The sequence below is a fragment of the Euphorbia lathyris genome, chromosome 8 (genome assembly GCF_963576675.1).
Source record: "Euphorbia lathyris chromosome 8, ddEupLath1.1, whole genome shotgun sequence".
NCBI lineage: Eukaryota > Viridiplantae > Streptophyta > Magnoliopsida > Malpighiales > Euphorbiaceae > Euphorbia > Euphorbia lathyris.
In genome coordinates this window covers 28,720,843-28,748,431 of record NC_088917.1, presented here as the reverse complement: position 1 = coordinate 28,748,431, position 27,589 = coordinate 28,720,843, and the positions used below count along the sequence as shown (strand labels likewise).

Sequence of the window (27,589 nt, the reverse complement as noted above, 5' to 3'; positions counted from 1 at the left end):
TAGAATCAATAAAGGATAAACAAAATATTTCATTAGAAATTGTAGAGGTACATATATTACATTCACCAAATACTACAGTGTTATCTAATATAAAAAAGATGCTTCATAATTTCTTTCCATTTAAATCACTCATATATGTTGTTGCTATCGCCTATCATCCAAAATATTTTCTCTCTTTCACAAATCATCACCTCACGGTCTCACCTATAAAATAAGATACACAAATTCATAAAATGCGATTTCTTCAACATTTTGAGATGAAAAATCATTAATGATAGAATCAATATCAACATTGCCTAATCTATCCTTAGTAGCTAAAATTGTTAAACCATTTAATATTTCTTGTAAAATTAATGATATCAAATATGTTTTTATTAATTTAAGCTTTGGAAAACTTCTTTCAGCCGATCATAGGCACAATTAGTAAAATTCTACAAGCAATTGAAACATTCGGATAACAATCTGCATATTTGATAAATATATTGAGAGCCGAATAACAATTCTTCCGGTAAAGTCATTTGCAATACTTTCAAGTCAGAGAAAGATCATCTGAATCAACATTCGATAAATTGCCATAAGGTAAAGTAGAGTGAAAATGAGAATCACATTTTCTTAACTCATTATTATTCAAAGAAACATATCCACCACAACAAAAAACATTGAACTCTAAATGATTTGAGGCCACCGACTTCTTTCATTCTTGTTAACACAAAAATGCATCATATCACCAAGAGTAAGATAGACTCTGACAAGCACAAGCTATGTATAATGCTTTTCGATTTATTTTAAAAAACCGTCTTTGAACATCTTAATGCTTTTCTTTTATATTGGAACCATTATCATTATCTTGACCCGACCCTCACATTATCAACATTAGAATCAACGAAATTTCAAAATATCTTGTAGTTTATTAAAGAGTGGTATGTATCTACTTCTAAAAACTCTAAAAAAAGAAATCCTTAATTTTAATTTTGTTATTTCACATACTCATACAGATAGAATCTTGGTTACATGTGACATTGCCAACACAAGACACGAATCTAATTTTTGCTTACATATGTATTGCATGAAAGAAGGTATAACAGACAAAATGATGGTTATTAAACTACATTGAGATGAACTAGTGGTCAAGATCAGGGTACTCAGTTTTTCTTGCATGTCTTTCTTTGCATATTCATTCACCACGCACCCCTTAATTTCTACTCGGACTCTTCCTCTCCCTATAATATAAATACACTCTTCTTCCCACTCCTCTCCTCAGCACCCTTCTTTCATTTCAATTATACCCTTAATTTCAATGGCAGCACTTACTGATACTGTTTCCCCTGTCTTCAATCACTCCACCCAAAACCACAAACTTTGTCATTCTTTTCTTTCAAACCCAGGTAACAGCTGGAAGAAGGCTGCTGAACCTATACAGTGTGCTCATTTTGATGAGGTTTTTAGAATGATTTCAGAATTTGATCATTCTCAAAATGTTCAAATCAATGGCACCAATCTCACTGTTGCTCAGGTCACTGCCGTTGCTCGGAGGAGTCAAGTCAAGCTTCATCTCGACGAAGCTACTGCTCGTGATCGTGTTGCAAAGAGTGCTGATTTGGTTTCTCTCAACATTTCTCGCGGAACTGATACTTACGGTGTTACCACTGGTTTTGGTGCTACGTCTCATCGGCGAACTCATAAAACTGCTGACCTTCAGGCTGAGCTTATTCGTTTCCTCAATGCTGGTGTCATCGGAAAAGAGTTTCTTCCCACTAGATATTCCAAAGCTGCTATGCTGGTTAGAACCAATACACTTATGCAGGGCTATTCTGGTATTCGTTGGGAGATTCTTAATTCCATGGCCATGCTTATCAATCACAACTTCATTCCTAAATTGCCGCTCAGAGGGAGTATTACTGCCTCCGGTGATCTTGTTCCGTTATCTTACATTGCTGGCTTGTTAACCAGCCGCCACAATTCCAAGGTGGAAACACCTCAAGGCAAAGAGATCACAGCTCTAGAAGCTTTGAAGAGAGCTGGAATTCATTCTCCTTTCGAGTTGCAACCGAAAGAAGGTTTGGCGCTTGTCAATGGAACTGCAGTTGGCTCAGCTGTGGCTGCTACTGTTTGTTACGATGCCAATATCTTAGCACTTCTCGCAGAAATTCTTACCGCTTTGTTCTGTGAAGTTATGCATGCAAAATCTGAATTCACAGACCCTTTAACACATGAGCTTAAGCACCATCCTGGCCAGATTGAAGCTGCTGCAATTATGAAACACCTTTTAGACGAAAGTGGCTACATGAAAGAAGCTCAATTTCGCCACCAAAAAGTCCCGCTTTCTAAGCCTAAACAGGATAGATACGCCATTAGAACTTCTCCTCAATGGCTTGGTCCTCAGATTGAAGTTATCCGTGCAGCCACGCATTCCATCGAGAGGGAAATCAATTCTGTCAACGATAATCCTCTCATTGATGTTGCTCGGGATCTTGCTCTTCATGGAGGAAATTTCCAAGGAACACCTATTGGAGTATCCATGGACAATCTCAGGATTGCCATTGCTGCAATTGGGAAACTAATGTTTGCTCAGTTCTCTGAACTTGTCTGCGATTACTACAACAATGGCTTGCCTTCCAATTTAAGCGGAGGACCTAATCCCAGCTTGGATTATGGACTCAAAGGTGCTGAAATCGCCATGGCTTCTTACTGCTCCGAGCTTCAGTACTTGGCTAATCCGGTAACCACACATGTTCAGAGTGCTGAACAACACAATCAAGATGTGAATTCTCTCGGTTTGATTTCAGCAAGGAAAAGTGCTGAAGCCATTGATATCTTAAAGCTCATGTCAGCAACCTTCATGGTCGGTCTTTGCCAGGCAATTGATCTGAGACATTTGGAGGAAAACATGAAGGAAGTTGTCAAACAAGTAATGCGTCAAGTAGTAAGCAACACCCTTTACATGGCAGAAGATGGATCACTGCTCGAATCGCGATTCTGTGAGAAAGAACTCTTGCAGGTTATTGAACATCAGCCTGTATTCTCCTATATTGATGACCCAACAAATCCTTCTTATGAACTTTTGCCTAAACTGCAAGAAGTAGTAGTCCGAAAAGCACTTCCAGATTCAAAATCCGAAGTTGCTGATGAAAGTGGCTATACAGTATTTAAGCGAATACCGGTTTTCATGGAGGAGTTGAAGGCGAGACTAGGAGAAAATGTGCCGAAAGCAAGAGAAAGATATGATAGTGGAGAATTCGTTACAAAAAACAGGATCAATAAATGCAGGACTTATCCTGTTTATCAATTTGTAAGAGGTGAAGTTGGGACTGAACTTCTGAGTGGAGCAAAGAAGGTGAGTCCAGGAGAGGACATAGAGAAAGTTCTTGAGGCTATTGATGAAGGGAAGTTGGGTGAAGTGTTGATAAAGTGCTTGAAAGATTGGAAACTGTAATTATTCTGTTTACGATAAGCTTTTTTTTAATGAAAGAAATAAACTGTATTAGAAAGAACATTGATAAGAAAGGGGAGTGGACTGGCCCACCCCTCACAAACATACAAAGAACTAACAGCTCTAGCTAAGTAGTGAGCCGTAAAGTTCACTGAACGTTTAACAAGAGAGATTGAAACATTATCTAACTCTCTAAATAATACCACACACTCGAAAATAACATCGGACAAATAAGACAATTGTTGAGTAGGCTGATTAATGGCTTGGACCACCAACAGACAATCTGAGCGAATAACCACATTACTATAACCAGGCGTTTTAATCCAACATAAAGCTTCGCAAACAGCAATAGTTTCAGCAAGAACAGATTCATAAAAGCCATCTAACCGTGCATGAAAAGCAAAACACATTTCCCATCATGATCTCGAAGCAAAAAACGACCGAACAATATCCCGCCCCTTGAAAGACTCCAGCGTCAACATTGCAAGCAAGATAACCGTCATCTGGTTTCAACCAGCACGAAACATTAAAAACCGCAGATGGACGAATTTGAGTTCGCAGAGCTTGAGCGAACTGCCAATCCGACAATTCTTGGCGGGCAAGCGGCACAATCTGAGCAAGTAGAAGCCTTTTCCTCTCCCATACAACACAATTACGATGCTTCCAGATAGACCAAGCCATGAAAGCAATCTCTGCCAACATTTTAGGTTTTATCGAAGAATGAGCTTTCGCAAACCAGCCTAGGAAATCGGGGACATCAGTCATATAATCATCACAAAAAAATAGCACCCAAACCTACTTAGCAACTTCACAGACGAGAAAGTATGATTTTCATCTTCCCCAGCTAAGTCACAGAGCGGACAAAAATTCGCAAGATTGCTGTGACGCTTTCCGAGATTTCTCATTGTAGGAAGAGAGCCTCCACAGGTAATTCTTAACCTTTGGAGCAATTTGAAGAGCCCAGATGCCATTCCAATTAACCAACTCGGAAGCCTAAGGACCAAGACCAGCAAGAATTTGAGCTTTATATCCACTCCGAACAGAATGCAACCCTTTTTTTTTATCATTTTTCGCAAATCTCTGCGAGGAATCGAAAGAATTAAGCGCTGGTCCATCTCATTAAAAACCGCTTCAATTAGACCTTTGTTCCAGAACCCATTCACCTCCAACAAGTCCTGAACTTGACCCGTAGGGAGAGCCAAGACTGCCATACTTTCAGGCTTAAGATTAGACATATCCGACAACCACGGATCGTCCCAAACCTCAGTACAAGCACCATTCCCAACCTTACGCCGAGGGCCTTTAACCAGCAGCTCACGACCTGGTAGAACACTCCGCCAAACATATGACGGGTTATGACCAAGTTCAGCAACCAGAAAACTAGAATAAGGAAAATACCTTGCTTGAAGCACCCGAGCAACAAGGGACCCTGAATGATTACTTGGCTAAGGAAGTCAACAAGAAAACGAAGATCAAATCTTAAGTACCCTAATGCTACATTGATCGAATAAGCTGCAACAAAAGAGTCTGCGACAAATGAAGAAACATCTTAAAGAAAGGTTACCGAAAAAGATTTTAGAAAAGAAATTTTGAATGGCTAGCAAGTACTTGTACCAAAAAGAGAGTAACAAACTAAATTAAGTAAAATGTAGTCTAATGGTTGGTTGTTACCGATTTTCATAATGGAATAACCACCATTACAAATGGTGTAAGAAATTGATCCTTACATATGATATGCCTTCCATGTAAGAAGGTATAAAAGACAAAATGATGGTTGCTGAAGTGCTAATATTTATTTTAATATCTGATGTAAATAAACACTATGAAATATAAAGGCCCTGTTTGGGAATTAGCCGTTAGCTGTTAGCTGATTACATTAGCTGATTGATAATAGCGGTTTGTGCAAAAAGACGAATAAGGGCATTAATTTTGGCGCATGAGAAGAAGGAGTCTATCTATTAGGGTTAAATAAGTCCATTAATTTTAATATTGCAAAACGCTAATTGAAAAAGCTCCTTTTAAGAGCTTTTTCTAAATTAGCGTTTTCATCTCAAAACTCTCTCCCAAACCTCTCTCCATCAAACACTCCAATTAGCGGTTTCAGTGGTCAAACCTCTAAAGTTGGTCAAAACCGCTCTTTTTATCCCAAAACGCTCTTTACCAAACAGGGCCAAAACCAATTCATGGTCAATGGTCAAGTTCTCACCCACCACTACACTACCAAACAGACACCAAACCACATTTTTTCTTCCTTGATTGAGAAAATGGAAATTATAAAGCCACTAGCTAGTTTTTCCACTCTCTTTCGTTGCATATTCCTTACCCTATTATATTTTACTATTAAAAAAGCCGCCCTTTTCCCACTTACTTAGAGCATCTCCAATAGAGGTTGCTTCAAAGAATGTCAAAACTTAACACATCATACTAAAATATAATATTTTATTAATTTAATAATCCACATCATCCTTGGCAACTTTGTTTAAAAATGCTCCAATAGTAAGCAACTTTAAAAGTTGCCACAATAACCCCACAAATCATTACATAATATCTCATTTATTTTAATTATAAATATTGTCAACCAATAGTGAAATGAGAGAGAGAGAGTCATCAAAAAGGTGCACCAATAGTATTCAAGTATATCACTTTTTTTAATATTAAAAAAAGTTTGGCAACCTTGGAGCAAGGTTGCCAAAAATTGGCAACTTTTTGGCAACAATCATCACTCCAATAGTAGGCACTTTTTAAAAGTTGTCAAACCAAATGCCACATCAGCTGGCACTCTTTTGATCACCCTATATTGAGATGCTCTTACTCCTCCTTTCCGGGTCTTCCTTCTCCCTAGTATCTATAAATACACATTTCTTCTTCTACTCACTCCTCAAAACCATTCTTTCATTTCATTTGTTCCTTTCTTTGTTTTCTCTTAATATCTCTGCTTCCCATATTCGACAATGGCAGCACTTACAGACACTGTTTCCCCTGTCTTCAAACAGTTCACCCAAAACAACAAACTTTGTGATTCTTTTTTTTCAAACCCAGGTAACAGCTGGAAGAAGGCTTCCGAAGCTACGCAATGTGCTCATTTTGATGAGGTTTTTAAAATGATATCACAATTTGATCATTCTGAAACTGTTGAAATAAAAGGCACCAATCTCACTGTTGCTCAGGTCACTGCCATTGCTCGGAGGAGTCAAGTCAAGCTTCATCTCGACGATGCTACTGCTCGTGATCGTGTTGCAAAGAGTGCTGACTGGGTTTCTCTCAACATTTCTCGCGGAACTGACACTTATGGTGTTACCACTGGTTTTGGCGCTACTTCTCACCGGCGAACTCATAAAACTGCTGATCTTCAGGCTGAGCTCATTCGATTCCTCAATGCCGGTGTCATTGGAAAAGAATTTCTTCCCACTAGCTATTCCAAAGCTGCAATGCTGGTCAGAACCAATACACTTATGCAGGGCTATTCTGGTATTCGTTGGGAGATTCTTGATTCCATGGCCATGCTTATCAATCATAATTTGATTCCTAAATTGCCGCTCAGAGGGACTATTACTGCCTCTGGTGATCTCGTCCCGTTATCTTACATTGCTGGCTTGTTAACCGGCCGCCACAATTCCAAGGTGGAAACACCTCAAGGCGAAGAGATCACAGCTCTAGAAGCTTTGAAGAGAGCTGGAATTCATTCTCCGTTCGAGCTGCAAGCAAAAGAAGGTTTGGCACTTGTCAATGGAACTGCAGTTGGCTCAGCTGTGGCTGCAACTGTTTGTTACGATTCGAATATCTTAGCACTTCTCGCAGAAATTCTTTCCGCTTTGCTCTGTGAGGTTATGCACGGAAAATCTGAATTCACAGACCCTTTAACACATAAGCTTAAGCACCATCCTGGCCAGATTGAAGCTGCTGCAATTATGAAACACCTTTTAGACGAAAGCGATTACATGAAAGAAGCTCAAATTCGCCACGAAAAAGATCCTCTTTCTAAGCCTAAACAGGACAGATATGCCATTAGAACTTCTCCTCAATGGCTTGGTCCTCAGATTGAAGTTATCCGTGCAGCCACGCATTCCATTGAGAGGGAAATCAATTCTGTCAACGATAATCCCCTCATTGATGTTTCTCGGGATCTTGCTCTTCATGGAGGAAATTTCCAAGGAACGCCTATTGGAGTATCCATGGACAATCTCAGGATTGCCATTGCTGCAATTGGGAAACTAATGTTTGCTCAGTTCTCTGAACTTGTCTGTGATTACTACAACAATGGCTTGCCTTCCAATTTAAGCGGAGGGCCTAATCCCAGCTTGGATTATGGACTCAAAGGTGCAGAAATCGCGATGGCTTCTTACTGCTCCGAGCTTCAGTACTTGGCAAATCCGATAACCACACATGTTCAGAGTGCTGAACAACACAATCAAGATGTGAACTCTCTGGGTTTGATTTCAGCAAGGAAAAGTGCTGAAGCCATTGATATTTTAAAGCTCATGTCAGCAACCTTCATGGTCGGACTTTGCCAGGCAAATGATCTGAGACATTTGGAGGAAAACATGAAGGAAGTAATGAAAGAAGTAGTGCGCCAAGCAATAAGGAAAACCCTTTACATGGCTGAAGATGGATCGCTGCTCTGCGAGAAAGAACTCTTGCAGGTGGTTGAACATCAACCTGTATTCTCCTATCTTGATGACCCAACAAATCCTTCTTATGAACTACTGCCTAAACTGCAAGAAGTACTAGTCCGAAAAGCACTTCCAGATTCAAAATCTGGACTTGCTGATGAAAGTGGCTACACAGTTTTTAAGCGGATACCGGTTTTCATGGAGGAGTTGAAGGCGAGACTAGGAGAAAATGTGCCGAAAGCAAGAGAAAGATATGACAGTGGAGAATTCATTACAAAAAGCAGGATCAATAAATGCAGGACTTATCCTGTTTATCAATTCGTAAGAGGTGAAGTTGGGACTGAACTTCTTAGTGGAGCAAAGAAAGTGAGTCCAGGAGAAGACATAGAGAAAGTTCTTGAGGCTATTGATGAAGGGAAGTTGGGGGAAGTGTTGATAAAGTGCTTGAAAGACTGGAAACTGTAATTATTTTGTTTATGATAAGATTAACTATACCAAACATGTACTTGAATTCTAACATTTCGTTGCAATAAACAATCCTGAAATTATTCGGTTTATGATAAGCTTAATTATACCAAGCATGTCTCGGCCTAAGAGTCAAATTCATTATCCATTTTGCTTTCCAAGTTAAGAATTCATCATTTAAAAGTCATTAGCTAACTTGGAATGGTTACTACACACCATAAGTTTACTTGTTACCGAAATCAGCCCGTAAGAACTACATGTTACTACACCAATATATCATTTTTTTCCCAATTGAAATGGGTTAGGGTTCTAATTTGGTAGCAAAGGGATGCAACAATCAAAAGTTATACTTATTTGAACATTCTATCAAACACCTCACATACGTAAATTATGGAAGTAAAATTCAAAAATTATCAAACCCGTATATTGGCATCCAAAACTCATACCCAACATTACCAACACACCATCTCAACCAAATTCACATACTAATTTCACAAACAAAAAATGCAAAAATTCCAAACCTATAACCATATGAACCCGTCGGCCATACAAGTGAAAAAGAAAAAAATGTTGAAGAGAGGAGGAAGCTTACTTGGATGATTATTGGTGTCGTGAATTTAGAACAACAATGGTGTGGTGCTGCTGAGAAGAAGCTTAATTTCTTTGTTGGTCCTCCAAGTTCTAATGTTTGTATTTTCAAGGACTAAATTTACACGAGCTATAGTGGTTTCTCTGTTGTATTTTCAAGAAATGTTAAAGAAACGCATGCTTCGAATTGCTCCGTTGATGAGTACCTTTGCGCTTCAAAATTTGTATCGGTTCGAATCAAACCGAATCGAAATTATTAAAATAATTGATATTAATATCGAACCGAATAGTATGTAAAACTGAAATATAACCATATTGAAATATAACCATATTAAAATATTCGGTTCGGTTTTAAACCAAACAAACAGAATTAGTTAAAAAATAAAATACAACAAAATATAAATTACTATATTTCTTTATTAAATTTATTTTAATCACAAAAAAAATTAAAATACTTCCAAAATATATCTATATTAGTTTATTATCTCAACAATATTAAAAAAACTAAACATGTAACATCAGGTGCCCGCTACATCATATATAAAATAAAATAACATAGAATATGTGTACTTAGGTGCGGTTCGAGTTTTTTACATTTGTTGTCAAACCGAACCGAACCGAATACCGTAATGTCCCTAAAATTAAAACCGACGCTGAAACGAATTACCAAAAAACCGAATCGAAAAACCAAAATTCAATCGATTCCGTTCAATTTGCAATTTAAACAAACCGATCACACCTCTGAATAATCTAGCTGCTTCTAGTTTTCGTATTTCTATCTTCTCAATTTAATGTTATTATTTTCACGAATATTGATTTTGAATATCAAGGTTAAAGAATGGTTTACTATACAATTTTCAATTATTTCTAAAATATGAGTATACTAGATAATTGATAAATTTAGGATAGTCAAAATCTCGGAATCTATTTGGGACTTTGAGTCTCGGACTTTTTAATTTTGATAAAGTGTTCGGCACTCAAAGTCTCCGGCTTCTGCGAAAAAGAGAAGTATGTGACTTTGAGTTCCAGGTTGTATGGTTTTTCGTGACTTTAAAGTCACGAACAATGTTTGATTGAACTCTATGCATGCTGGGCATTTCGAAAATTAAAATCCCGGAATGCTATTAAATACCTTGGCGTGAACATAACCACCCCCTTCTTCTCCATTCGGACAAAAAGGTTAGAGGAACCATTTTTCTTCTTCCCTTCCATCAACAAACTTCTCACTATGATGGTGTCGAAATATATGGGTAGAAAACCCTACAAAATTTTATTTGTCCCCTTTAAACACTTTATACCTCTAAAGAATCCTAAATAACCTTCTTCTCACAACTCAATGTATTATTTTATAATATTTTGATTTTTTTTTGTTTCTCACAACTTAAAATTATGATTTTAATATTTTGTTTATAGTTTATTTTATTTTTATTTTTTTATAAAATTTGTTAGTTTTTTGTATTGCTAATATATAATTTTGTGCTTTGTAGGAAATTTTGGGTTATCAACTTATCAATAAACCCTACAAATTGGTATGTATTGCAAGTATTTTTGTAAATTTTGTCTGTTTTTCGTAATTTCTCATAATATTGTCCGAAAGTGACTGAAACTTACTGAAATTGGGTAAAATAGCATATTATAATAACTAAAAGTGATTGAAATTGTGAAAAATATCATGTTATAATGACTCAAAATGACTTAACCCGACTAAAATTGGGTAAAATGGAATGTTATAATAACTAAAAGTGACTGAAATTGGATAAAATACCATGTTATAATGACTGAAATTGGCTAAAATTGTGAAAAAAGTATCATGTTATAATGACTGAAAGTGTTTGAAATTGAGTAAAATATAATATGAAAGGGATTAAAGTGACTAAAAGTGATTGAAAGTGGCTATTATGATGCTTATGATAACTTGTTAAGACTAACAAAAGATGACTAAAAAAGACTTGGGTATCTAAGAAGAAATGAGCATGTTGCTGGTTAGCTTGAGATGTGCTCAAGAGTAAAAATTGCAGTACATTGACAATACATGATCAAAGCATATGACATGTGATGAAAAGCAATTCATCACACTAAAGCATAAGCGAGGCGGAAACGTCAATTTCGGAGATAAGAAAGGCAAAATAGTCCTCATGTACCCTTAAGGATGACAAGAGGTAATTTACCTACAAAAATAGTCTTCATGTATCCTTACTCGTGTATCATATGTATTACTTGTCTCGTCACATCAATTAACCATTTAAGAACATATCTTAAATCTCATTTTTTCTTACATAACTATAGTGTGTCTATTAAATAATTGTACCTGCGAAAATCACCAATCTAAATTTACAAATTAAATTACAAACACATAAATAAATAAACCATAATTAATAAACCAAACATTACTTAAATGAAATATTTTACAAATTTAATAAATGGAACATAAATTTAATAATCAAATTCAAAATTTAAACTCTTTAAATTCTAAATAAACAAAATATATAATTCAATTTAAATTATATTAATTATCAAAACTAAAATCAATTATTAAAATTATTAATATTAATGATAATTTGTAGGGTAACTTTTGCCTTCGGATAACACTACTTCAGGCTTTCATCACCTCTAAGAAATTTTTCCTCACAAAATGATATGTAACAACAAGGCATAAAAGACTTTCATAAAAAAAAAAAAAAAAATATATATATATATATATATATATAAAAGACAAAATGATGGTTGGTGAAATGCTAATATTTATTTTAGGCCTAATACACAGATAACCCAGTTGCAACTATCTCCTCCAACTTTCAATTGTAACAATTTACTTCTTAAATTTGTCCAATTGTAAAACATAACTCCAAATTGGGAATTTTTTTACCCCGTACTTAAAGCAGCCGTAAAAACGTTTCTCTGGATTTGTATCACGCCAAAGATCTGATTATCACACTCCACGAACGTTGCAGCTTTTGTATTTCACGTGTTTCTTCAATTGTAGTCCATGTCAGCAATTTGAGGTTATGTTTTACAATTTGACAAGTTTGAGGGATTATGTTTTACAATTGGATAAGTTTGAGAGGTAAGTTGTTACAATTGAAAATTCGGAGAGACAATTGCAACATTTGGACAAGTTGAGAGATTAGTTGTGTATTAGGCCTTTATTTTAATATGGAAAAATTACAAAACTAGGTCAAATGGGAAGGCCATTTACATATTTAACTCATTTACTCAACCTATTACATATCTAGACTCATTTTGTGTGACTTTCCAAAAATACCCCCAACCTTCCCACTTCCCCCCTATCTCCGCGAATCACCGCTCCCCCTATCTCCTTGGTTATGCGAAAAGTTGCTCCTGCATTAATGATTTCAAGACTTTTGATCTTCCTTTCTTCCTTTAAATTGCACGAAATCTGCACCATTTCGTCAAAATCACAATGAATTTCTCATTTTCCTCTTTTCATCTCTTGATTCTGCAACTTCCGAACCCTAGAAAACGAAGTCATGGTTTTTCACCTTCATGTTCGTTGCTTGGTTTCTTTCTTCTTGTTACCATCAAAGAAATGGTTTTTCTACGTTATTTCCTTCGTTCTTCCCATGTTATCATATTGTTATTATCGCTTTTGGGGGTGAAAAGGGCGAAAAATGTAAGTATCTGTTTTTTTTTCTGCGTTTTATCATGAATTCACTTCGCAATCGATGGTTTCGCTAAGCTTTGCGAAGAGAACGAGCCTGGAAAGTGATGATCTACTTCGTGTATTGATGATTTCGCGACGTTCTGCGAAGAGAAAGAGTCTGAAACGTATGGATCTACCTCGCGAATCTATTAGTTCGCGAAGTCTGCGAATAGATCCTTACGTTTCAGACCTCGCAGACTTCGCGAAAAAATCGTTATGCGAAGTAAAATCACCTCTTCCCCTGCACATTTACATTCGCATGCTTCGCTAATTTTCATTTCGCGAATCCAAAATCGTCCTTTTTCATAACTAACACGGTTAATTTTTTCTGTAGATGGTTGAATACGTAACATCCCTTTCTGGAAGGCGACGTACTGAGCTGCAGGGAAGATGATTTTCCTTCCTGTATAGGGATGAACTTCCCCAAGATTGACACATTCACTCCTGAAATGATTCGTTAGGAGAGGTTGTGTCAATCTCGGGGTGCACCATGGGACACGTCCATCCCATGGTGCCAATCTTGTTAGTAGATTTTGATAATGTTATGATTTGAATGTCGTTATTATGGCAATCTTGTTGTAAATTTCGATAATGTTAGTAGAGTTCATTGTGGTAATCTTGTTGTAAATTTTAATAATGTTATGATTTGAATGTCGTTATTGTGGCAATCTTGTTGTAAATTTTGATAATGTTATGATTTTAATGTTAGAATCCGTTGTTGTTTGCCCTTTTTTGTTATATACCACTTCGCGAATTAGCTTCAAAACACATCCAGACCCAAACATTTACTTCGCAGACTTCGCATAGTATGGAATATGCGAAGTCAGACGGGATGGGGCGAGCCGCGCATAAATATTGGGGGTATTTTGGGAAAGTCACATAAAATGAGTCTAGATATGTAATAGGTTGAGTAAATGGGTAAATATGTAAATGGGCCTCCCATTTGACCTAGTTTTGTAATTTTCCCTTTTAATATCTGAGATAAATAAGAAGACCCATTCATAGTCAACAGTCAAGTTCTCACCCACCACTAGACTACCAGACACCAAACCACGTTTTTTTACTTCCTTCATTGACAAAATTGAAATTAAAAATAAAGCCACTAGCTAGTTTTTCCACTCTCTTTCGTTGCATATTCAATTATATTTTACTATTAAAAAAAAGCCGCCCTTTTCCCACTTACTTACTCCCCCTTTCTGACTCTTCCTTCTCCCTAATATCTATAAATACACACTTCCTCTTCTACTCACTCCTCAAAACCATTCTTTCATTTCATTTATTCCTTTCTAACTTTTCTCTTAATATCTCTGCTTCACATATTCAACAATGGCAGCACTTACAGACACTGTTTCCCCTGTCTTCAAACAGTTCACCCAAAACAACAAACTTTGTGATTCTTTTCTTTCAAACCCAGGTAACAGCTGGAAGAAGGCTTCCGAAGCTATGCAATGTGCTCATTTTGATGAGGTTTTTAAAATGGTTTCAGAATATGATCATTCTGAAACTGTTGAAATCAATGGCACCAATCTCACTGTTGCTCAGGTCACCGCCATTGCTCGGAGGAGTCAAGTCATGCTTCATCTCGACGATGCTACTGCTCGTGATCGTGTTGCAAAGAGTGCTGACTGGGTTTCTCTCAACATTTCTCGCGGAACTGATACTTATGGTGTTACAACTGGTTTTGGTGCTACTTCTCATCGGCGAACTCATAAAACTGCTGATCTTCAGGCTGAGCTCATTCGATTCCTCAATGCTGGTGTCATCGGAAAAGAGTTTCTTCCCACTAGTTATTCCAAAGCTGCTATGCTGGTTAGAACCAATACACTTATGCAGGGCTATTCTGGTATTCGTTGGGAGATTCTTGATTCCATGGCCATGCTTATCAATCATAATTTGATTCCTAAATTGCCGCTCAGAGGGACTATTACTGCCTCAGGTGATCTTGTTCCGTTATCTTACATTGCTGGTTTGTTAACTGGCCGCCACAATTCCAAGGTGGAAACACCTCAAGGCGAAGAGATCACAGCTCTAGAAGCTTTGAAGAGAGCTGGAATTCATTCTCCGTTCGAGCTGCAAGCGAAGGAAGGTTTGGCGCTTGTCAATGGAACAGCAGTTGGCTCAGCTGTTGCTGCTACTGTTTGTTATGATGCCAATATCTTAGCGCTTCTCGCAGAAATTCTTTCCGCTTTGTTCTGTGAAGTTATGCACGGAAAATCTGAATTCACAGACCCTTTAACACATGAGCTTAAGCATCATCCTGGCCAGATTGAAGCTGCTGCAATTATGAAACATCTTTTAGACGAAAGTGATTACATGAAAGAAGCTCAAATTCGCCACGAAAAAGACCCTCTTTCTAAGCCTAAACAGGACAGATACGCCATTAGAACTTCTCCCCAATGGCTTGGTCCTCAGATTGAAGTTATCCGTGCAGCCACACATTCCATTGAGAGGGAAATCAATTCTGTCAACGATAATCCCCTCATTGATGTTTCTCGGGATCTTGCTCTTCATGGAGGAAATTTCCAAGGAACACCTATCGGAGTATCTATGGACAATCTCAGGATTTCCATTGCTGCAATTGGGAAACTAATGTTTGCTCAGTTCTCTGAACTTGTCTGCGATTACTACAACAATGGCTTGCCTTCCAATTTAAGCGGAGGACCTAATCCTAGCTTGGATTATGGACTCAAAGGTGCAGAAATCGCCATGGCTTCTTACTGCTCCGAACTTCAGTACTTAGCAAATCCAGTAACCACACACGTTCAGAGTGCTGAACAACACAATCAAGATGTGAATTCTCTCGGTTTGATCTCAGCAAGGAAAAGTGCTGAAGCCATTGATATCTTAAAGCTCATGTCAGCAACCTTCATGGTCGGGCTTTGCCAGGCAATTGATCTGAGACATTTGGAGGAGAACATGAAGGAAGTAGTGAAACAAGTAGTGTGCCAAGCAATAAGGAAAACCCTTTACATGGCTGAAGATGGATCGCTGCTCGAATCGCGATTCTGCGAGAAAGAACTCTTGCAGGTGGTTGAACATCAACCTGTATTCTCCTATCTTGATGACCCAATAAATCCTTCTTATGAACTTCTGCCTAAACTGCAAGAAGTACTAGTCCGAAAAGCACTTGCAGATTCAAAATCTGATGAAAGTGGCTACACACTATTTAAGCAGATACCGGTTTTCATGGAAGAGTTGAAGGCGAGACTAGGAGAAAATGTGTCAAAAGCAAGAGAAAGATATGACAGTGGAGAATTTGTTACAGAAAACAGGATCAACAAATGCAGGACATATCCAGTATATCAGTTCGTAAGAGGTGAAGTTGGCACCGAACTCCTAAGTGGAGCAAAGAAAGTGAGTCCAGGAGAGGACATAGAGAAAGTTCTTGAGGCTATTGATGAAGGAAAGTTGGGAAAAGTGTTGATAAATTGCTTGAAAGATTGGGAAGTGTAATTTATGCAAGATAATCACGACATTATTTTGTTTATTATAAGCTTATACCAAAACTGTACCTGCAAATTCTGCAACCAATATCATTTATAAAAAAATATGACAAGAACCATTTACTCAAAATTTAAAGTTCTGAGCTAAACATGGTTTTTATAGCATTTGCATTGGGTCCATTACTGCTAAGCTTTTTATTCCAGCAGGAGATAGAGGGAGTGATCCTGGAGCATTCTTAACCAGCACTATCCCTTGCCTCGCTGCTTCACGGGCTAGCTCTTGATGCTCTGCTGTGCATAAATCTTTTGGACCTAGATTTGCATACAAATGCTTTCTATCCCTTGTCTCATCAAGGTTGCAAAATTGTTGGACACAGCATTGTCGATGGCTGACTCATTTACCAATCCTGCTTTTGCAGCAGCCTCAGTATGTTGGCCCAGGAAAGTTCGGTAGTTGAGATCAACCCTGTCAAATGAAAAATTCAACAATTTAGGGTTATATGATATCTAAAGTGATTACAATTTACAAATCAGCTTTTGTACCTGCCAGTATAGCTTTAGCTGCAGCTTCTTCTGGTGGCTCTGTAAAATGCTTGACTAACTTCATTATGTATAGCACATCCACAGAACCATAAACGAGGACAATATATCTGCAGAAATCTAACACTTATATGTTAATAGGAATAACATGACTAATTGAATGCTGAGATTCAACTAACCTCATTACGTCTTGTGGCAAAGATTCGGAAACAAATATGAATAGTTTGACATTTGTCTTCAATAGAATGAGAAACCAACCATTACCTTTGAATTACCTACCATATAGTCTATCAACACTCATTTCATTCAACCATTCATATATAACTCACTTTATCATATAAAATTCCTTGAATTGACCCTCTGGCGTTCATTTTCCAAATTCTGAACAACATTCAACTAACAATAGTACGTACAGGTTCAAACCAAAACAACACATTCATGATTCCAATATTTAAATAGGAAAATTTGATTCCCTGCTGCACAGTGGAAATGACATATATATCCAAATTCAGAATCTACTAGCCATCTCCATTACTTAAGACTGCCAAATACTAACAAAATGTTCCTAACAGATATAGTGTGCCAAAGTACACCGAACCACACATGAAACCCTGATAGACTACCTAGCAAGTTAGTTTACATGAATGAACATGAGAAAGTACAGCCAAAGGTACATAATTAAATATCAAGGCCGTGCTCTTTTATTGCTGCATGATGGGCATTTGTAATGCTTTATATGCTCCGCCCGAGCTGGAGTTATCTTCACACACTTCCCATGGAACCACTTCTCACATGCGTCGCAACATATCCAGAACTCGTCTGCATCTGCAGCATAGTTTTCTCCACATGCTCCGCATAAAGTATCTCCATGCTCTTCCTCATCTTCCTCGTCTACTCCATCATCCTCATCTTTCCTCTGGCCCTTCGAATTTTTGCCAGATTCAGATCCCCTCTGTTTCAAGTTGTTCAAATATTATTACCATTTGACACAGAAAACTATATCAATTAAAACAGTGGATGATTTCTCAACACAAATAACGGAACTACCATGAACATGCAATGGCTTGAAGGTTTGAAACTGGAAAGTATAGCATATTTTTCAGTCGCCCAGAACAAGATTAAAGACTTGCATAACTAAATTATTTCATTTCAGAGTAAAAAAAAAAAAAATCAAGATGTGAGTAATACCTTCAAACATTTGTTTCATTTTGCTATACCATGTAGTTCTAACACTAGTTTCATGTGGGTAATACCAGAAACAATAGGCATAATAAGCTATGAATAGAGCTCTTCAAAAACTAGACAACTACCAAAATCTACAGAAATAACAGTTTAGTTTGAACAAGTATAAATTTGAGTTATCCATAATGAGTTAATTGATGTTATATCAGCAAATCTCACATCCTAATCTATTTATCAGAGGCTGAGTCCTAACACAGTATACTAATTTGGAAGTTGATATTCAATATTCAATGAGCTGGAGAATTAACAAGAAATTAGGTTTACCCCTTTTGTGTTTGACTTGGACTTGTTACTGCTGTTATTTGAGATTGGTGTCTTCTCCTTCATCTGCTTCTTTGCAGTTCCAGTTACAACCTCAAATATTGTTGGCAGATCATTTATCATATTGAAAAGACGTTTCCTGCAACAGGATACACATTTTATTTGTAGGAATTAAAACTTATAAAGCACTTAAACTTTTAGTTTGTAGGAAATCAAATTTATAAAGCAGAACTATTCTGGAATTCAGATACCAGCTACCGTGGCTTATAAAGAAAAATCAACAGGAGACGTTCTCTCGTCTATAATAACACAAGAGGCTCCGCCATGGGAAAATATCTTCAAGCACAATCTTCTTGAAGATATCAGCTTGGGTAGATAAAACACCCCATGCTACTCAAAAGCCGTCGATTTATTAGCAACAAATAAGGCTTCATCATAAAGAGCAGCACTTATACTGTTTACACAACTCTGGTAACAAGCCTTAAAGGGCTGCACCAACATCCAACTTCTGGTTAAAAACTACACCTTGAATTGTCCGAAGCAATTGTTGGCAAAAACCAGTGACATGTATCTTTAATAAAGTGTTGGCAAAAACCAGTGACATGTATCTTCAAATAAGTATATGACTTGCACGCCAAAACTTCAGAAGTTACAAACTAAATTTGACAATTAAAATCAAGCCAAAATCTGATGGATTCAAATAAAATTTTGATCCCTTAATTAAAGAACTTCCTCGAGAATTTTTTTGTCTTTTATATTTCAAGCACAAACCTATAAGAGCTTGCATTACTTATTTGACTTTAGGCAAAAAAGCTGATCATTATAAACTATATACAATTTATTTCACCTTTCAAGCTTCACAAATATTGTCTCAGCAACTAATACTAGAAGCTCTTAATGAATTGAATAATGATGTGACTTGTATGCATTAACTAAATACATAGGAAACAAGCATTCAAAACCAAAGCAAAGCACATAATGTGGTCCAGTTCTATGGATACTTTTGTCCTTCGTAATGCAACATAGATTGTAATGCAACAAAAACAACAAGTACAAAAGAAGAAACCAGCATTAGATGAAGAAGTACAGCATAAACTCAAGATGAATTAAGCAGTGGTCCATCAATAAAATATAAGTATGCAACCATCTGATTCCGCTTTGATCATTAAGAACTTGGATGATTAATGACAATGAATATTTTTTTCCCAAAATTGAAACAGATAAGATGAAAGATGTAGCAAAAGAAAGGAATACCTGTCAGTGTTATCAAAACCAAATCTAGCACCAAAGTAGAAAGCCACGGAAAGTAACCATGCATCACTGTGAACAGCAACTAGAGAAAGCCAGTCTTTTTCTTGCATCCCATCTCTAGCAAAGTTAATACCCAATGCAGGTTCCGGGAGCTCAGGAGGCACTTCTTCCGCAGGTAAATTGACTTCCCACTGTTCGTTAGGGAATCCGTAAAGGCAGAGATTCTCCTTCTCTGAAGAAAATTATGCAAGTTAATCGCGTGCATCAAACATAAGTTAATATCTCAATTACAACTAAGCCATGTAAAAAAGAAAAAGAAGAAACTGAATGTACAAATCTGAAACATAGTTTGAACAGAGAAAAAAACAAACAGAAGAAGAACACATAAACAATAAACTTAAACCCTCAAACGAAAGTAGAAGCAGAGGAACCCTAACCAGGATCGCACTGTTGATAGAACTCCTCGACATCTGCAGTAGAAATCAAAGAAGAAAGAAGATTACCAACTAGACAATAACCTTATAATGCAGAGAAAACAAGGAGCATAAAATTTGAAGAAGTACAAAACCCCAAAATCGAACTCGGAGAAAAGTAAAAGAACGAAGACCGTTTCAACTTAAACTATTTATTTGGGAAGAGTAAGAAAGCGACGAGTAAGATACCATTAGTAAGGGCCTTGATCAATCCAGCTCTACGACCCTTGAAGTCCCTGAAAACCTCCTCCACTGTTCGTGGGTTGAACTGCGCACCTCCATCCATGCTCGTACAGCACGATATTACTCTGGTTTTGCAGAGAGAAACGAAATTCAAACAAATGGAAGCTGAAAAAGAGAGAGAAGGAGAGGAAGAGGGATAAGAAGGGAAATCTGTAGTTTGAAAAGGGTAGCTGCGGAAAAATTGTGAGCCTAGGGAACCAAAAGGAAAAACAAATATTGAAATATTAGCAATTTCGCAAGAGACGATAGGTTAGTTAGTGGATAACTTTTGGATATTTGTATTCCATTTGGATTTGGAAGTATTCGGAGAAGATATAAAGTCAACTTAGTCTTAGTTGAATATTTTATAGAAATTACGAATTTATGTTATTTAATCACAACAGTAGTTTGTTTATCCCAAACTAGTTGAATTCCAATGGACATACAGTAATGAATGGACAACGGATATCTCCAACCGCCTCTTAAATTAAAATTTGAGAAGAGAGAATGAAAAATCCAGTCTTGATCACATGCACTTTAATGAGCAAGTAGAATTTGCTCATTCACTGTTAGATCTAGACTTATTAGAATCATAAGGTGGATATTAAAAGCATCCTGAGGCTTAGATTTAATAAGCTTATATCTAACAGTGAATGAGCAAATTCACTTGCTCATTAAGCTGCATGTGAAAATTCCGGTAAAAAATCAGCTCTAATACTTTCTTAGAAGCTCTCCAAAATACTAAGGGGGCATTTGGTTCGCATAGGGGTAACGAAATGGAATCAAGAAAGGAAAACAATGAGAAAGGAATGGAATGACCATGAATTCCCTTCTCTGTTTGTTTTAGTTCCACAAAGGGAATGATATACCCATAATTTCCTTTGTGGTTGTTTAGTTCAAATGAGGTAATAAACTAGACTTGTATTTTTAACAATAATTTCTATATAATAATATGCCTATATTAATAAATTAATCACATGTAAATATAAGAATGAAAATCAATTTATTCAACTCTTAAAATCAAAAGACGATGAAAATGAAGAAACGGAAATAAAATAAATCAAAGAAAATGCATAAATATTTTATTTTAAAAAAATAATTATTTTAAAATAATTAAAAATAAATACCAAAACCGAATAATATGATAAAAGAAAAATATTTATCAAAATTATTTTTCAGGATAAAAAATAAAAACAAATAAGTATAAGGATCAAAAGTAAGATTAGTCTAGGGATAAAAAAAAATAAAAATGAATAAATATAAGGATCAAAATAAAAATAAAAATTAGTCAAAAAATATTTTTTAAAAATAAATAAATAATATATAAGTATAAGGATCAAAAGTGAAATTAATCCAATGATTAAAAAAGTAAGAATAAATAAATATATGGACCAAAATACAAATAAAAACAAAATAAATACTAAAATGAAATTTTATAAGGAGATTAGATGTTTAAATTAGTGAGAAAGATGGAAAAGTGAATGGAAAACCTTAAAGGGGTTGGGGGGAATGAGATTATAGGAGTTAGAGGTAAACCCAAAACTAAAAAAGGGTAAAGGGAATGATTGAATTGATAAAACAAACACCAACAAAAGGAATAAAACCTCCTCATTCCCTTACCCTTTCCTGAAACCCCCAAAACAAACGGCTCCTAAAAGTCTCCACATCCTCTCTATTAATAGAGAGCCTCTCACCACTTCTTAGGGCTTGATTGGATAGGGGTTTAGAGGGGTTAATAAGGGAATGATTAGTGATAATTTGTGAAAAAGTCCTTGATCGGAACACTTCCTTGTGAGGCGTTGTTGGGATTGGCCGAGGACACTCTAATGCTTAATTCAGTAATATTTTTTTAGAGAATAAACTGTAATCACAAAAGTAAGGTTAGAATAATGTGTACCTGGGATATTTATATACAATTCTGTAACAATCGCATTAATCCCCTTTATTGTCCTTGAATGTGGGTTTTGATGTTAGTTTAGTTATACTTGATGGTTTAAGTATTAATAGAGTTATTAGTATCATCAATGTCGGAGGTTTCTCCTTGATAATGGTTTAGAGACCTTTGGATGGACCTGTCTCAAGAAACCTCCTTATATTCACCTGGCGGATACTGATCTCTTTATTGATGGCTATTAATTGCCATTTAATTGTATTTATTTCCTTCATGGATGGTTATAAGTGCGCCTTTTGGTATTCTTTAGAACCGTCGAGGCTTATGTATGCTCTCCTTGAGAACTATGACGGGTCTCCATTACTTGCTCTCATTGGGCGTATCTTGCTATGGCGTGTCTCGTCATGGTCCACGCGGCGTGGCATAATGCTATAGACTCCTTCCTTTTTCTTCATTATTTACATATTCACCCATGCATTAACCCTGCATTAATTATCATTAATTCCACTTTTATAAGGAATAATTCGGGTTGTTATCAGTTAGTAAGGGTTGATAGAAACTCTTGTTTGGGAGAGGGAAATGTTAGTAAGGATTTTTACAAACCCATTTTTGGAACACAAAAAAATTAGAAGGATAAAGGTAATGGAGGGATTTTGAAGGGTTTTTTTTTAAGAAATTTCATCCAATTTTCAACCCGCCAATTCGGTGGGTTTTAAAGGGTTAGAAATTACTCTTCCTTCCCCTTCTTTACCTTTCCCTACCTTCTCTACCCTTCCTTTATATACCCTTCCCTACCCTTCATCCAATCAAGCTCTTAATGTCTCTTAATTCATTTTTATTAATAATTTATTATTGAGAAATCTCTTTTCTCTCCATGTTAGTAAATATAATAAAAATTAATAATTTTAATGATAAAATAATAAATAAAGAATGAATATAAGAAGTATTGTTAGAGATTATATGTCTTAATCACTCTTAAATCACTAAAAATTAATTATTTATATTATTTTTAGAGAATGGATTAAGAGTCTCTTGGAGATGCTCTTATACATCTTAGGATTAGTTAATTTCTTCCCCTTAAACTTCTAATAATTTATAGGCTAAATATATCATTTGCCCTTTGAACTTGACTAAAAAGATTAATTGGCCCCTTGAACTTTTAAAGTGTTCTAATAGCTCCCTCAACTTGCATAACATGTTCAGTTAGCTCCCTGAACTTGTAAAAAAAATATAATCAATTGATCACTCGGTCGCAAAAAAAAAGTAAGTTAAATGCGGAAGATGTATTCCACACATCTTAAAATGTTATTACATAATTCAAAAATAGATTAAAAATAAAGTTATTACTTACTCAACTATAAAATTTGTCTTCTCTAATATTAGAACCGTATACCCCGGTTTTGGTCATTTTACTTTTTTTAAGACTCGTGCAATACATCTTCCACATTTAACTTACTTTTTTGCAACTGAATGATCAATTGATTACATTTTTTTTGCAAGTTCAGAAGGCTAACTGAACATTTTATGCAAGTTGAGGGGGCTATCGGGATATTTTGAAAGTTCAGAGGTCAATCAATCTTTTTGGACAAGTTCAGGGAACCAATGATGTATTAAGCCTAATTCATATGTAACGGTAACTAATAGAAATAAAAGGCCTCACAGATGGTTTGGGATATGGATAAATATTGAGATACAGATAAAAATAAGGGAAAAGTATAAAAATAAACCTTGTGGTTTATGTCATTTTCAAACATAAATTATGTGGTTTAAAAATTGGCAAAAAGTACATTGAGATTGATTCTCTTAGCAAACACAGTCAAAATGGACTAACGGTGTTAAAAAAAAATCAAAAGTTAAAGGGAAAAGAGTTGATTTTATCTTTATATTTATTTATTTTATAAATTAATTTTATTATTATCAAATTATTACACACAAAAACCAAAATTAAAAATAAAAATCAAATATACAATTTTTTTCATATCTCTCTAATCTTTTCTTTGGGTATTGCTATATACCGCACCCGATGTACTTTTCACCGCACCCTTTTAACATTTATGCCCTCCTCATTTATTTTTTACTAAAACTCAAATTCTTTTTTCTCACAAGCCTAAAAACCCGATTTTGACGAAAATGGACCCGAACATTTTCGAAGACCATGATTTGGAACACGAGGTATTATTACGATCTAAATTTAATTTAAAATTTTCGTTTTTGAATTTTTTTAATTTTTTTTTAAGACTTTGGCCTGAACGGGCGCCTCATGCCGCTCGTTCCGCAGACCGAACGGATCAACTACCGTTCGGCCTGCGGAACGAGCGGCATGCGCCGCCCGTTCCACCTGCGGAACGGGCCGCGCGCTGCGCTCGTTCCGCCGTAGGCCGGGCAGTGTGACCTGCCTGTTCCTACCTATAGTGGAACGGACAGCCTACCCATTCAGCCTATAAAATGTCCGAACAAGCTCGAAATTTTAATTTTTAACGGGCAGGCTGCCCGAACAAGCCCCGAATTTTTATTTTTAAATTTTTACACGTATTGTTAATACCTATTATGCACCCGAATTTTAATTTTTAAATTTTTGCACGTATTGTTAATACCTATTATGCATTTTTTTTATATTCAGGAACCGTTAGAAGATTGGAAACCCTACGGCATTGATTACAGTTCCCGTTTTGTAACGGACACCGTTTTCCCTTCGTGTGAAGATGATGTTGATTGGGCAAAACAGGTAGCCATTTGAATTGGGTTTGAGATTATAATATCTTCGCATAAACATGGGGGAAAGCAAAAGCAATTGGGATGTTCACGGGGTGAACGCTACAGAGAGAGAACGGATGATGCAGGGTTAATAAAAAAAGTAAAACTAAAGCGTGCAGGTGTAAATTTCAGATTAAAGCCTATGAACAGCCAGACCATTCTGGTTGGGGGATACAGGCTAAGGCTGGATTAACTGGTCAGCACAATCATACATTACGTGTGTATCTAGAGGGAAGTTGGCAGATGAGCGGACTCAGTACCGCATCTAAATTAATTGTGCGTGATATGAGTTCGGCTCAAGCAAAGCCCTGTGCTATTTTAGCAGTCGTTAAAGAAAAGCATCCTGAAAACAACCCAACAATTAAACACGTCTACAATTATAGGGATAAGATGAGGAAGGATGGGTTCGAAGGTAGAGACCTGGCTGGTCAGTTCTAATAATATTGTGATATTATCCCAAGGATCAAACGGGATATTTGCCTAAGAATGCCACGTGTTAATCACTTGATGCCAGAATATCGCGGCGTATTGAATAAAGAGATCCGACGGGCGGATCACCAAGGTTCCACCGCGGGCGAACCTATAAGGCGGATCTCTATAAACACTCAACCCGCCATTGAAACAGCTGGGCCGATCCCGCAATAAAAGCCATTAATAAGCTATCAATTAGCTAACAGCTTACTTAAAGGAAACCAGTAACCGCCATTAATGGAGCATTAATGGAGACTTCCTAGTTACTGAAAGTTACAGCTTCATGACTATATATAGCCTATGTCCCAGGCTATCAAGGTACACATTCATTCATCTTTTGTCAATTCAGTTTGCTATCTTGTTCTTCTATACTGACTTTGGCATCGGAGCTTCCCCCCGTCGAACCAAACGACGCCCCCACAGAGACGGAAGTCAATCAGAAATTCTCCACTAGTCATCAAGTTCTATCATATTGCTCTCCAGAATAAGTATGTTCATTATACGTAAGCTGATCCTCATTCTGGCGTGATTACGTATGTGTTTATGGCACATCTAGAATCAGTAGATTTATTTAGGACCTATTACTGGTACATCGGCATTGATTCAACGTACAAAACCAACAAGTACAAAATGCCATTTGTTGAAATTGTTGGGATAACGCCTTGCAATAACAACTTTAAGATCGTGTATGCCATCATTAAAGATGAGACTGAAGGGAGCTATCATTCGGTCCTACAGCGGCTGAGGGCTTTGATTGGGTTTTATCTCAACCCGACTGTTATCGTCAGTGATAGGGAGTTGGGGTTGTTGAAGCCGATCCTAGAGGTTTTCCCACATACAGCACACTTGCTATGCACCTGGCATATAAATAAGGATGTAGAAGATCGGGTGTACAGAATTATAGGAGATAAATCATTTGCCGCTAAATTCAAGAATAGAAAATGGAGAACAATAATTCAATCATTATCCATTGCGGAGTACGAGCAAAATCTAAGCAAGATGAAGGATTCGATGAATAGGTACCAAACTCTTATCTCGTACGTTGAGGAAACGTGGTTGGTGCATAAGGAGAAGTTTGTTGTTGCTTGGACGAAAGATTTCCTACATTTTGGCAACACAACTTCTTGCCTGTGGAGAGCGAACATGTGAGCCTAAAGCAATGGCTCAATACAGCCATTGGATCCCTGGATACGGTATGGCAGAAGGTTCACAAGCAGATAGAATCCCAAGCAACTAATATTAGGTATTTTCAATACGTTATACTGCAATATGTTTATCTTCTTATCAGGTATTTGTAATCTTAGGCAACTGATAGCATGTTTATCTTCTTATTAGGTACATGCTTGAGCAGTCCAGGCTTCATAAATGAGTCATGTACTCCGGATTCCCCTTTAACTACCTAGTATGCAATGTCTCCCACCACTGCATGCATCTGCTTAATATTGAGTTAGAGCGCATGAGAAGTTTGAGCCATGAAGTGAATGTGCTTTGTGGTTGTGTATTGAGAACCTCTCATCAGATACCATGTGCATACGAGCTCAAACAAGCTTATGATCTTAACCGTATGATCAGTATTGAGAGGGTTCATGTGTTACGGAGAACACTTTTAATTAATTATGGTCAAACTCATAAAACTAAAGGGTGTAATGATCAGACGGAGGATCAGAGATATTTTCAATCCTTAGTCGACCAGGTCTCCAAAGGTGACCCATCCTTGCTGCGGAACATTTCAATACTTATACATGATCAACTACACCCTGATGAAGCACATTACACCGAACCTGATGTAAAAATTCACGTTCAAGGACAACCTAAGGCGAGTAAATCCACAAAACGTACGCCGAGTGCCTAAGAGTACAATGACACTCCGCGTGGACGTGCTCGTTCTAGTAGTTCATCTATGAGTCGTGGTAGAAGTGGTAGGAGAAGCTCTTCATCATCTGTTCATAATTTTGCATCATCAGGTAATGTTTATTTCATCAGCAGAACTTGTTTTTGTAATACAAATTTGTAATATCTAATTCATTTACACTTAACATAAGTTTTGCGCGGGTTACAATATCTTATTTCACTCAATGCAGATGGAAATATGTTTGAAGTTAATGATTTTGTACATTCTGACAAAGTAGTCGGGATCATTAAGCCCTACGTCGAAACATATTACAACGTAATTGGTGATGGAAATTGTGGCTTCCGTGTTGTTTCTACCTATATTTTTGGCACTGAAGATTCGTGGCAAGCAGTTAGGCATAACCTTAGAAATGAAGTAATTGCTAACCGTTTTCGG

At 36.6% G+C, this 27,589-nt stretch overlaps 4 protein-coding genes and 1 long non-coding RNA gene across 5 annotated transcripts; 3 read left to right on the top strand and 2 right to left on the bottom strand.

Annotated features, from left to right (window-relative positions):
- Positions 1-11: 11 nt before the first annotated feature.
- On the bottom strand, positions 12-9,272 carry LOC136202248 (uncharacterized). The gene is made up of 2 exons (XR_010674375.1): positions 9,098-9,272; positions 12-204 (listed from the first exon to the last, which is right to left on the bottom strand). It is a non-coding gene; the product is annotated as an uncharacterized lncRNA (long non-coding RNA).
- LOC136202244 (phenylalanine ammonia-lyase-like) lies at positions 1,276-3,491 on the top strand. Its single transcript, XM_065992748.1, has one exon. The coding sequence runs from the start codon at positions 1,298-1,300 to the stop codon at positions 3,431-3,433; it is 2,136 nt and encodes a 711-aa protein (XP_065848820.1). The 5' UTR covers positions 1,276-1,297; the 3' UTR covers positions 3,434-3,491.
- LOC136202246 (phenylalanine ammonia-lyase-like) lies at positions 6,311-9,088 on the top strand. Its single transcript, XM_065992750.1, has one exon. The coding sequence runs from the start codon at positions 6,382-6,384 to the stop codon at positions 8,503-8,505; it is 2,124 nt and encodes a 707-aa protein (XP_065848822.1). The 5' UTR covers positions 6,311-6,381; the 3' UTR covers positions 8,506-9,088.
- A 4,757-nt stretch (positions 9,273-14,029) lies between the features above and the next one.
- LOC136202245 (phenylalanine ammonia-lyase-like) lies at positions 14,030-16,327 on the top strand. The gene has a single exon (XM_065992749.1). It carries the CDS (start codon positions 14,081-14,083, stop codon positions 16,205-16,207), a length of 2,127 nt encoding a protein of 708 aa, XP_065848821.1. The 5' UTR covers positions 14,030-14,080; the 3' UTR covers positions 16,208-16,327.
- A 909-nt stretch (positions 16,328-17,236) lies between these two features.
- Positions 17,237-20,448, bottom strand: LOC136202247 (PHD finger protein ALFIN-LIKE 4-like). Its single transcript, XM_065992751.1, has 5 exons — positions 20,154-20,448; positions 19,929-19,961; positions 19,495-19,723; positions 18,244-18,379; positions 17,237-17,689 (listed from the first exon to the last, which is right to left on the bottom strand). Exons 1-5 carry the CDS (start codon positions 20,248-20,250, stop codon positions 17,423-17,425), a joined length of 762 nt encoding a protein of 253 aa, XP_065848823.1. The 5' UTR covers positions 20,251-20,448; the 3' UTR covers positions 17,237-17,422.
- Between the last annotated feature and the right edge of the window lie 7,141 nt (positions 20,449-27,589).